At 42.2% G+C, this 12,217-nt stretch overlaps 1 protein-coding gene across 1 annotated transcript in view; it reads right to left on the bottom strand.

The window, feature by feature from the left end:
• Positions 1–6,492, bottom strand: part of LOC126204114 (odorant receptor 43a-like) — a 47,226-nt gene extending 40,734 nt beyond the window's left edge. The window contains exon 1 of the mRNA XM_049938529.1: positions 5,708–6,492. Coding sequence (XP_049794486.1) covers positions 5,708–6,492 — 785 coding nt within the window. The remainder of the gene's footprint in view (positions 1–5,707) is intronic.
• Positions 6,493–12,217: the final 5,725 nt, after the last annotated feature.

The following is a 12,217-nucleotide window of genomic DNA, read 5'->3' on the forward strand; positions in this document are numbered from 1 at the left end:
TCTGTTACAGTTTTGTGTGATACTGCTGTTATGCAGAGTAATCTATTACAAATGTTCTGTAACATTTCGAAGTATGTGGTAATTTTTTACAATTTTTGCTATAACATACCGAAAAGTGGAGTAAGATGTTTCAAGTTTTGCTTTAACATAGTGATGTATGTTTAGCATATATAGTTCTGTTGTAGATGAGATGCGAAGAGAAAGTGAAAAGAATTTCCTGAAGTTTCAGGATCATCAAATGCATCAAGCTTTGAATGTTGTAAAAATGTAATGGCCATAGCATGCTCAAAGTTACCCAAATAACTCTGATGTATAAAACTTCTGGAAAATGTCCAGATCAAAGAGAGATTGTCACCTTCTTTATGCTGAGTGAAGAATGTGCATCTCAATAAGCTAGGTGAAATATTTAAATTGGGGATCCATTGTGTGTAACATCAGTTGTGGTACAGAGGTCGACCATTCACAAGTGCTGTTTAACCTATAAATTCATGTCATAAGCATTTCCTGTGTATGGTGTGGGAGGGGGAGGAGGACACTTTTTCGTTTTGATGACCACAAGCAACGCAAAAATGAAGTTTAGCTTCTTGGAATGTGAATGGCATATTCTGCCTAGAGTACTGTTTAATTCATATGTTTAAGTTTCACGTTTGGGCAAGTGTGAGTTTCTCAAGCAATAGCTACCTTTGTGGTATGCCAATGCATATGCATTTGATGTTAGGTCACATTTTCCTTCTGTCAACCGTATTTACATACACTAATGTGCCAAAATGTACAATCATTTCTTAACAGCGGCTTGGTTTACCTCTTGAAATCATTACAGCAGCGATTCTGTGTGTCATTGGTTCAGCAAGCTCTTGATAGCTTTCTTGAGGTGTGTGGCACCAGTTTTCAACTCATAGGTGAAGAAATTCCGTTAAATTGTGGGTCGGTGGTTTATCGGTTTGCAGGTGGTACCTGATAGCATCCCTGATGTATTTCATCAGTTTCGCATGAGGCGAATTCTGTTGCCAAGCCATCAACATGTGTTCGTCGCTATACACATTCAATCAGTGTAGCACGGTTGTGACTCTGGGACACAGAGAGTTATTCTCGAGGAAGATGCCATTGTTTAAGTAGTTCAACGCTGTCATGGTCTTTGCTACTGCTGCCACAGTTACCATGAAGGCTTAGGGGAATGCACTCTGTCCCCAACTGCCTGTGTATGTGGTGAGGCTTACATTGATACCAGTTGTTCGGTCGGATGAGGGCGTCTCCGGACACAGCAATCAACTTGGTGTAAGAAGAAAAGCCATGCATCTGACTAGGTGACACGTTTTTACGTGCCAGTTCACAACAATATTCCTTTTGCCAAGTCGCTTACGTCAGTGGATATCCTCTTTTCTGGCCCGTGTCATTCCTGAAATGATTCTTCATCGTCTGTGCTCCACCTATATACTTCCCATACTAATAGCGAATAATTTGTTCAAGTATCACAAGAGGAGGAGGTATACTTGAAAGGTCTGGGAGGTGCGGGAATATTCCAGTCAGATAAAACATGGTCAGGCAGAGATTTAGAAATCATGCATTGGATTGATAGCTGCAGGAGCAGGAGTAGATACAGACCCGGATCACAATTAGGTAATGATGAAGAGAAAGCTGAGTTTAAGAGACTACTCAGGAATAATCAGTGTCCATAGAAGTGGTATACGGAAATACTAAGGAACGAGGGGATGCACTTGAAGCAATAGTCACTGTGACAATGAATATCGCAGTACGCAGTTCAGTTGAAGAGGAATGGATAACTCTAAAAACGGCAATGATAGAATATGGACGGTCAAATGTAAGGTAAGTAATTTGTGAAGAAACGATGGGTAACAGAATAAACGCTCCAGTTAATCGAACGAAAGAAGGAAGTACAAAAATTACCAAGGTAATGCTGCAATACGTTATACAGGTCACTTAGGAATGAAATAAATAGTGCAGATCTCTATTTAGTAGGGATGAAGTGTGGCCTGAAGTATAGATACAGAAGTACCAAGGAACAACGAGATACACATGAAATTCTCTAAAGGTATAGATACAGAAATAAGGAATAGCTCAGGAGGCATTATAGTAGAAGAGGAATGATGATCTCTAGGAAAGACAGTCACTGAATTTGGAAGAAAAATATAGGTACAAAGAAGCTAACTGCAAAGAAACCCTGGGTAACAAAAGAACTACTTCAGTTGATCGATGAAAGAAGGAAGTACAAGAATGTTCAGATAAATTAAGGAATACAGAAATACAATGCGCTGACGAATGAAATAAATAGGCAGTGCAGGGAAGCTAAGGCGAAATTGCTGCATGAAGAAAATGAAGAAATAGAAAATTACATGATTTGTCGAAATAACTGATTCAGCATATCGAAGACTCAAAAAAATCTACTGTGAAATTAAAGGCAAGGCTGGTAATATAAAGAGTGCAACGTGAATTCCAATGTTAAGTGCAGAGGAGAGAGCAGATAGGTGGAAAGAATACATTGATGACCTCTATTTGGGTGGGGGTGGGGGGGGGGGGGGTAAAGAGGGGGCTTGTCTAGCGGCAGAAGAATAAACAGGAGTCGATACGGAAGAGATAGGGGATGCAGGACTATAGCCTGAATTGAAAAGCACTTTGAGCCAGTCAAGATCAAATAGGCCACAAGGGATGGATAACACAATATAGGTATTTCTAAAATCATCGGAGAAAGTGGCAACAAAACGACTATTCACGTTGGTGTGTAGAATGTATGGACTGGCGGCATGCAATCAGACTTTCGGGAAAACATTCCGGGAAAACAATGCCGACGATTATAAGAGCCGACAAGTGCGACAATTACCACGCAATCAGCTATACTGCTCATGCATGCAACTTACTGACGAGAATAATATGCATAAGAATGGAAAAGAAAGATGAGGATATGTTAGATGATCAGTTTGACTTCAGGAAAGGTAAAGGCACCAGAGGAGAGGAATCCGTGGCTACCCGCATCAGAGCTGTCAGAAGCCTGACAGTAAATCGAAGGAAACCGGGAGTAATGAGAAGTAGAGGGAATGAGAGGAGCGAGAAACTTAATATCAATATTGGTTATCACGAAGTGGATGAATTTATGGAATTCTGGTACCTAGGCAGAAAAATAGCCTCGGACGGACGAATCAAGTGACATAGAAAGCAGACTAGCGCTCAAAAAAAGTATTCGTGGACAAGAGAAGTCCAACAAACATAGGTCTTAATTTGAGAAAGAAATTTCTGAGAATGTACGTTTGGAGCACAGCGATGTATGGTAGTGAAACGTGGGCTATGGGAAAACCGGAACAGGAGAGATTCGAAGCAACTGAAATGCAAGGCTACAGAAGAATGTTGAAAATTGGTTGGTTTTGTAAGTTAAGAAATGAGTAGGTTCTCCACAGAATAGTCAAGGAAAACTAATACATGGAAAACACTGGCTGGAAGAGGAAAAATTCGTTAACAGGCCAGGTAATGATTTTCATTGTATTACAGGGTGCTGTAGAGGTTACAAATTGTAGAGGAAGAGTGAGAGTTGGAATTCAAGCAGGAAATAATTGAACGCGTAACTTGCAAATTGTTACTCTGAGATGAAAAATTTAAGAGAGGAGATGAAACCTTGGCTAGCTGCATCAAAACTGTCAGAAGACTGACGACTTCAAAAGAAAGAAAGGTACCCTGTGTCAGTTTATGCTTTAGTACTACAGCAAACACGGTGAAGAGACCTGTAGTTTGTAATCTTCTCATTTCGATCGCGATAACTATCGTTAGTATTTTACAGAGTTTTAGGTACTTTAATGGGAAAACTAAATAGTGTTGCAACGGCTGTTAGTTGCTGTTCCTGTGTTGCTATGTTATATCGCGGAAGAAAATCACTGTATCGACACCATATAGCGTAGAGGTAATATGTTGGCGTGTAATTACATGTACACAGCTATTAGTTATATGTTGACTAAACTTCCTTCCTTTTCACATTTAAATTTAGAAATTAACCCAAAACAATCTATGGACAAATAACATAGTCTTTAATAAATGCGTCGATACTATCTTCTCTATGTTACTGAAATGAGGACCATTAGGATTTAACTTATCATTACCGACGAGGTCTGACGTAATTATTTTAAAGGAGGTATTCTGCCGTTCAGCTCTTGTACTTCAGATAAAACAGGGAAAACATATGACTTTATGCCAGGGGCTTGATTTGAATTTTTTCTGAATACTATTTGTGTGATAATAGCTTTATCCCTAGTGGCCTAGATGCTATCAGTACCAGTATTTATTACGCTGTATTGCGCCAGCTGTCTCGTAAGCATGTCTAGAAACGCAGATGCTATTGGTACCTTAAGTTACCAGAACTAAGGTGTGCAAAGTGTAACGAACTGAGGTCGCCCTCAGTAAAGCGTTTTCCCACCAGGGTATCGGGATGGAGGCACACCGACCGTGGAATACGCGATAGATAATGACTCTCCGGTAAAGTCTCAAAACCTGCGGTCCTTTGTTCCCAAAACAAGGCAACAATTTGAATGATCGGACACCACGGTTACGTACATAAATGACAATCGACCACCCGTTTTCAAAGTTTATTAATTATGCAAATCACATGAACATCAAAGAATAGGATTTTGTAGGAACTACGTATTTGGCTGAACACAATGATCACACTAACATACCTAAGAAGAAGAAGAGGGGAAAAAAGGAGCAGCAGCTGTTTTCGATTAGCACTGAAGTGAAGAAGTATTGAGCTTTAGTTCAATTTATGGAAAAAATCCCAGATACATCGCGTCCTACTGCTGAAAACATGCACTGCGGTATCGTATTTACCCACCGACGCCGGCAAGCGACATTCAATTAAAGTGTCTCCCCTATACAGCAATATACATATTGGATGTACGAGTGTAGGTTTCATGACGCATGGAAGTTCGAGTTGGCCGTGAAGCGTTCATGGATTGTCTAACGGTAACGCGACTGCTCTCGATAAGCGGCAAATCCGCGTTCGAGTCGCGGTCCGGCACAAACTTTCATTCGTCGTTCTACTACACAGCCGACTGTTGTCCATATTCGCAACATTCTTACAAATCAAAGTCGCAAAAGCTTTCAGGTGAAGTACTTGTACTTGAGTATCGTAGTACTTGTCATAATCATGCCAGAACTAGCTGCCCTTTAAGGAAGAATTACCAGCTGCACTTACGAAAATCCTTTCGAATATTACAACGTGTAGTAAACGTAGTAGCAATATCGTAAGTAGAGCTGAAAAATATTTGAATTTCTCTGTTCAAGTCCCACATCCCATAAAGTTTGTCTTCATTACGGGGTACAGTAATGAACACAAGGAACACAATTATTTCGTAACCTTTATCGTAAGAATACAGTTCACCATGTTCAGCATGACGTCTCCTAGAACGCACAGAAGTTTTGTGCTCGCTACTGGGAAAATCACAAGGCGGGGTCGGGGAAAGGGGCGGCGAAGCACCAATATGGAGGATAATGGGAAAATGGACATGAAGAGATTGAAAACTTAGGACAGTATGTGAAAATATCAAGGAGAACATTTGTACAATAGAATGAATGATAGGTTTAGGAAACAGATGATCCAGTCGAGCGTTGTGGAGTCTTAAAAAAAGTTATTCCTCACTGCTTGTCGCTTCTTAGTGTAAGTTGTCCACATTTCGTCTATTAAATGCCCATACAATGATATATTACGTACCGAAGAATTTGCTGATGGTTTTCAATACAGAGGCACAAATCTTTGTACAGCTTGTCCTGATACACAGCAGGTGGACCCTCCAAACGCTGTTTGACTCCCAGTTCCGTGTCGGCCTGTTCCATTCTCAGGGCTGCTACACGGATAGTGAGGACCTTTAGCTGCGCGGCCACCAAAATCATTATAGTTACTAGAAGACAGTCCATGCCGAAGCTCACGTTGGCCAGGTAGTTTGCTGAGCAACACTGCACGATGTACGACAGCGCGTAGTAGGTATTGTTGCCGGCCCAGTAGTGCTGGACGAGCGGAAGGCGACGTTCGCCCGGGTGTGCGATCAACGGCATTGGGAACCACACGACTGCCTGGAGAAAGAGGAACAGGAACATGGCCAGCGAAATGCGGGCAGCACGTCTGCGCGAATTCTGGAAGATGTTTGCCAGGGTGGTGTCCGTGCTGCAGGCCTCACTCTGTGCCCACACCAGCGCGTTCAGACGCTGCGCCATGGCGTAATATTGTGGCCTGTCCCACAAAAACAGTATGCCCTTGACGAGTCCGCTGCAGGTCGTGAACGAGTTGGCCAAGACCAACGTCGTTTCTTCAAGATCAGCTCCGCTGTAGCCGATGGCCAGAGCGCCTTCCATGCAGTTCCAAAAGCCCAGCGTCAATACGAGGGCGCTGTAGAAGTTATACAGCGGTGAATCACACAGTGGCCACATCCCGAACAGACACAGTTGACGGATGTTCAGCTTGAGGACGGAATGGCCACTAGTTGACCAGGAGAAGGCCATCTCCAGGTACCTACACCCTTTACCGCTGATTTGACCACTGGCGATGTCGGATGTCAGGGAGACACTATACCAGTACTCTCTCTGCAATCTGGCAGATTCCCTGCGATCTGGCCGACGAAGAATGTTGCACAAGCGATAATTCCTGCTACTATCATGAGCCAATCGGTTACTGCGTAACCTATATATAAAAAACGGCGAAATATGAGGGGTCGAGATACATACTCAATTAACAATGAAGTGCTATTGCATTTTGCAGTCGCCTTTCTTAGTAGATACTCATATATTAATTCACTCGCAAGTCAGCAATACAAGATAGATTAAGGTAACTTGTCAATCGCAATTAATAATCGAATGCCCTTACTACCAAATTACTGCGCTGAACACGCTAATCGAAGCCGGAGTTAAATAATATAATATTTTAAAATATGCTCTTCTGCATAATGCATATTCCTGTGCATTTAGCAAAAGATATCTGGAAGTAAGCTGTAAGTCGTCTTTCTTGATTCGTGCGTTTATTTTGAAGTAAAAAGTATTTCAGCAGTGCGTGTGATACATAATAGTTTCTCGTATGCATGTTGTCTCGAAATCTCCGTTTCATCAAAAAAATTAGCTAACTACTTCAAAATGATCGTCTGTCACACTAAAATTCTCGGAAATATTGTAGAAACTATACGTATAGTTTGTAATTTTGCTTTCTATTTAGGAAATTTTGTTATTTTTCCTGAACTACTTCTTCTGTAGCATTCGAAACAGCGCAGGGGCGAATTTTGTGTGCGTTCCTACATGTGGAATCAGCATAATGAACAGCTGAAGTCGAAACACCCTGGAACCATTCAGATAAATTTCCCAACATTATCCAAGAAAGGGGTGTAACCAACGATCCTTAACATTCGATTAAGTAGCCAAAAAATCTTCAGCTAATTGGAAAGTTGACTTAACACTGTGTTGCGGTTGTGAAACCGAGAGCGCTACAACATGCTGTTCGCATTCGTGAGGGGATTGAAAGTTTCGAATGGTTCAAATGGCTCTGAGCACTATGCAACTTAACTACTGAGGTCATCAGTCGCCTAGAACTTAGAACTAATTAAACCTAACTAACCTAAGGACATCACGCACATCCATGCCCGAAGCAGGATGCGACCCTTGCGACCGTAGCTGTCGCCCGGCTCCAGACTGTAGCGCCTAGAACCGCACGGCCACTACGGCCGGCGATTGAAAGTTTCATCGAGAGAATATGGAAAAGGAATACAGACGATACTGAGGAATTAAAGATCACCAGATTAATCGGCAGTGTCCTGGGTTAAATCGTATATCTCATGTGTCTCATCATACGAAACACATTACAACTTTCTTGCCGATCGGTTCGTTGGAAGAGGACCATTAATTTGAGCGACATCACTTTTCTATTGCAAAATAGTAGTCTGTGCTTTAACGTCATATATCACTCCCTACAATAAATTTATTTCGTTTATGACCCATAAAAATCTCAACACTACTTATGTTCTCGTGACAGCTCCCCATGCAACACCTGGGACACATTTGATATACTATGTCTTGCTAAGATAAGGGATCCTATCAGAAATTTTAGCATTTATTATGATAACCATGAAAATTAGTCATAATGGTGGAGATGCAAATAAGAATGGAGCACAGGAATAAGATTAGTAATGATGTAGGAGTACGTTTATCTCGCTTCACGGCATTCGTTTGTTGAGATACCACTTTAATTCTCTTCCCTGACCTCTTGAGATTCAGCTGGATATATTTCTCCATTCTGAAATTTTAATATTACGAGCGATTTACTCAGTTTTTCTGGGCATGTAATCTGAAACTTCCACACAGCTTTACTTCCGCCAGTACCTCATCTCCTGGCTTCCAGACTTCACACAAGCTCTCATGCGAAACTTTCAGAACTAGCAATTCTGGAAGAAAGGATATTGCGGTTATATGGCTTTGCCCAAACCTGGGGGATGTTTCCAGCATGAAAATTTCACTCTGCAGTGGAGTTTGCACTGATATCAAACTTACTGGCAGATTAATCTGAGGGCATATTACACTGTTGATAGAGATCTGTCCGTGAGAAGGGGGCGTTGAGCTTGACTGCCCCCTTGGTCCTGTTCGCGAGGAGTAAGCTATGAGTCGGCGCCAGGTTTCACCCTCTTCCTTCTCTCAACATCATAAAACCCAAATATTACACTAGACACCACAAACACACATATAATACATACATTTAATATTACAGATACTGTAATGTACGATGTTGAAAATAAATAAAGAAAAAAAACAATTATTTGCTGTTTTCTTCCTGTTTGATTTTCTCTTACGTTGGATGAGTATTACTTACACTATAACTCAAATCTGGAAATAGAACTGTAGTTTTGTGTGTTCTCACTCAGCACAGTATTACATTCTTTATGTTTGTCTATTTTTCATGTAGATTGTAAGCGCTGCCTACGGGTGAAATAATTCTTTTACTTATATTTTAAATCATATATAATTCATGTGTGAGAGCATGGGCTCTTGTGTGTGTGTGTGTGTGTGTGTGTGTGTGTGTGTGTGTGTGTGTGCGCGTCTGTGTTAAGACCACAACGCGCAAGTCCCTTCTCCTCTGTAACGTATACGACATTTCCCCTCACTCTCTCTCTCTCTCTCTCTCTCTCTCTCTCTCTCTCTCTCTCTCTCTCACACACACACACACACACACGAATTATTTATAACTAAAAAGTATATATAAATAAAATCGTTTCACAGATTGACAACGCTCACAACCTATACGATAAGGGTAATAATGTGGCCGATGTAAGGAAAAACGCCAACGAATTAAGAAACAGTATGTTGCAGGATACTGAATGGCAGTTTTTTCTACGAGTGAGCCGCGCAGGATTAGCCGAGCGGTCTAAGACGCTGCAGTCATAGATTGTGCGGCTGGTCCCGGCGGAGGTTCGAGTCTTCCCTCGGGCATGGATGTGTGTGTTTGTCCTTAGGATAATTTAGGTTAATTAGTGTGTACGCTTAGGGACTGATGACCTTAGCAGTTAGGTCCCATAAGATATCACACACATTTGTGCATTTGTACATTTTTCTACGAGTGCTTCTAAAAGTTCAATAAACGAAGCTGTATGATCGACTGGATAAATTTTTAAGTGAGACTCGAAGATTACGTATGTCTGTCAGTGAAGACAGTCACCGAAATGTGGTGAGAAAGAGAGAAAGTCTCTGTCTGATACGACCTGTGAGACTGCGTATTAAATAATAGTAATACCACGCAGAAAGTCTCAGAGAAATGTAACAAAAATCGAGAAAAGAGAGAGGCCGTATTATTGTATGACTGGGGACATGGAATCAGTGAAGGCCGTTTATTTATAATCTCATGGCGTCTGCAGGTGCATCTAATGAGATTAATAACAATTCTACGTGTAGCAGAGAGGTAAATGAAAAACACCCGCATGTTTGTCGATGTTTTGATTCTAAGTCTTTAGTAAAATATCTTTTTCATAGCTCTGAGTGTCCGGAACTTCTCCAGGGGTACGTGAGCACAGTCACCTTTCATGTAACCATCAGGGCACGATCCTGCGTCTCTAAGGTGAATTCTTGAACAGCTGTGTGTCGCACGTCTGTTTGTGTGCATACGCTGACTCTTCCAGCGCCACCCATTGATCAAATGTTTGTTAATTTTTTTTATTATTATCTGACATATCCCCCTGTGTGAATAATACGCTGTTCAGATTTAAGCGTGTGTATATGGTCCACATCTCCGCCTCAACTACAGGATAGATTTCAGCCAAACTTGGTACACTTATCACTTACCGTCTGGAAAGAAGGGGGAATGGAGGGTGGGCGTTTGGGGGGGGGGGGGGGTAAATAAGACGCACCTACCTCTCAGATGAGTGAGGTGAGAAGAGAAGCGTTTGGCACGTGGAGGAAATAGCCAGACTATATTAATCCAGTATTTTAGAATAAATGTAAATGTCGTGTGACTAGGGCCTCTCGTCGGGTAGACCGTTCGCCGAGTGCAAGTCTTTCGATTTGACGCTACTTCGGCGACTTGCCCGTCGATGGGGATGAAATGATGATGATGACGACACCACAACACCCAGTCCTTGATCGGAGAAAATCTCCTACCCAGCCGGGAATCGAACCCGGGCCCTTAAGTTTGACATTCTATCGCTCTGACCTCTCAGCTGGCGGGGACGGGCAATATTTTAGAATGAGCACTCTTCGTGACTTACAATCAAGTTTTCAAGTAATTTAAAATATTTACGAGACTTTTCTCGCTGATACGGCAGACAAAGATGAAAGTAATGAAGTTTATTGCTTACTACATTCTCGCTATACTTGCAGTAAAACTGCCACATCAGGCATGACCTTTTAATTTATTACTTCTTTACTAACAACTGTATTAGCAACATATTCGGCATAGAACATACACATAAGCCACTGAATGTCTATGTAAAATTTTATCGTTGTACGTTACATAGATTCATGAGACATGATGTATACACAATGAGCTACGTTGAAACGAAGTTGCTAAGAGATTCGCAAGAGGTATAGGTGGAACGAGTTAAAATATTTGAGAAATATATCAAATGTATATGACGTGTGGGCACATGGGTAAATAACGTATGTGATCAAAAGTATCCGGACACTTGGTTGAAAATGACATACAAGTTCGTTGCGCCCTCCATCGTTACTGCTGAAATCCACAAATAGCCTTGATCACAGCTTCCATCTCGCAGGCATACGTTTAGTCCGGTGCTGGAAGGTTTCTTGGGGAATGGCAGCCCATTCTTCACGGAGTGTTGCGCTGGGGAAAGATACGGATGTCGGTCAGTGAGGCCCGGCACGAAGTCGGGGTTCTAAAACATCCCAAAGACGTCCTGTAGAATTTAGGCGAGGACTCAGGGCAGGCAAGTCCATCACAGGGATGTTATTCTCCTGTAACAACTTTGCAACAGGCCGTGCATTATGAACAGATGCTCGATCGTGTTGAAAGCTGCAGTCACGATCCCCGAATTGCTCTTTAACAATGGGAAGCAAGAGGGTACTTAATACATCATTGTAGGCCTGTGCCGTGATAGTACCACGCACAACAACAAGGGGGACAAGCCCCTCTATGAAAAACACGACCATACCGTAACACCACCGACTCCGAATTTTACTGTTGGCATTACACACGTTGGCAGATGACGTTCAATGGGCATTCGCCATACCCACACCCTGCCATCAGACCGCCATATTCTCTACCGTGACTCGTCACTCCACACAATGTTTTTCCACTTTTCAATCGTCCAACCTTTATCCTCCTTACAGCAAGCGAGGCATCGTTTGGCATTTACCGGCTTGATGAGTGGCTTATGAGCACCCGCTCGACCATGAAATCTAAGTTTTCACGCCTCCAGCCTGACTGTCATAGTATTTTCAGTGGATCCTGATTCAGATTGTAATTCCTGTGTGATGGTGCGGATAGACGTCTGCCTATTACACTTTACGACCCTCTTCAACTGTCCGCGGTCATTGTCAATCAACAGACAAGGTCCGCCGGTACGCTTTTCTGCTGTACCTGTCCCTTCATACTTCCACTTCACTATCACATCGGAACCAGTGGGGCTAGGAATGTTTAGGAGTGTGGAAATCTCGCGTACTGATGTATGACACAAGTGAAACCCATCAACTGGCCACGTTCGAAGTCCGTGAGTTCTGCGGAGCGCCCCATTCTGCTCTCTCA

The sequence above is a fragment of the Schistocerca nitens genome, chromosome 9, assembly GCF_023898315.1.
Source record: "Schistocerca nitens isolate TAMUIC-IGC-003100 chromosome 9, iqSchNite1.1, whole genome shotgun sequence".
NCBI lineage: Eukaryota > Metazoa > Arthropoda > Insecta > Orthoptera > Acrididae > Schistocerca > Schistocerca nitens.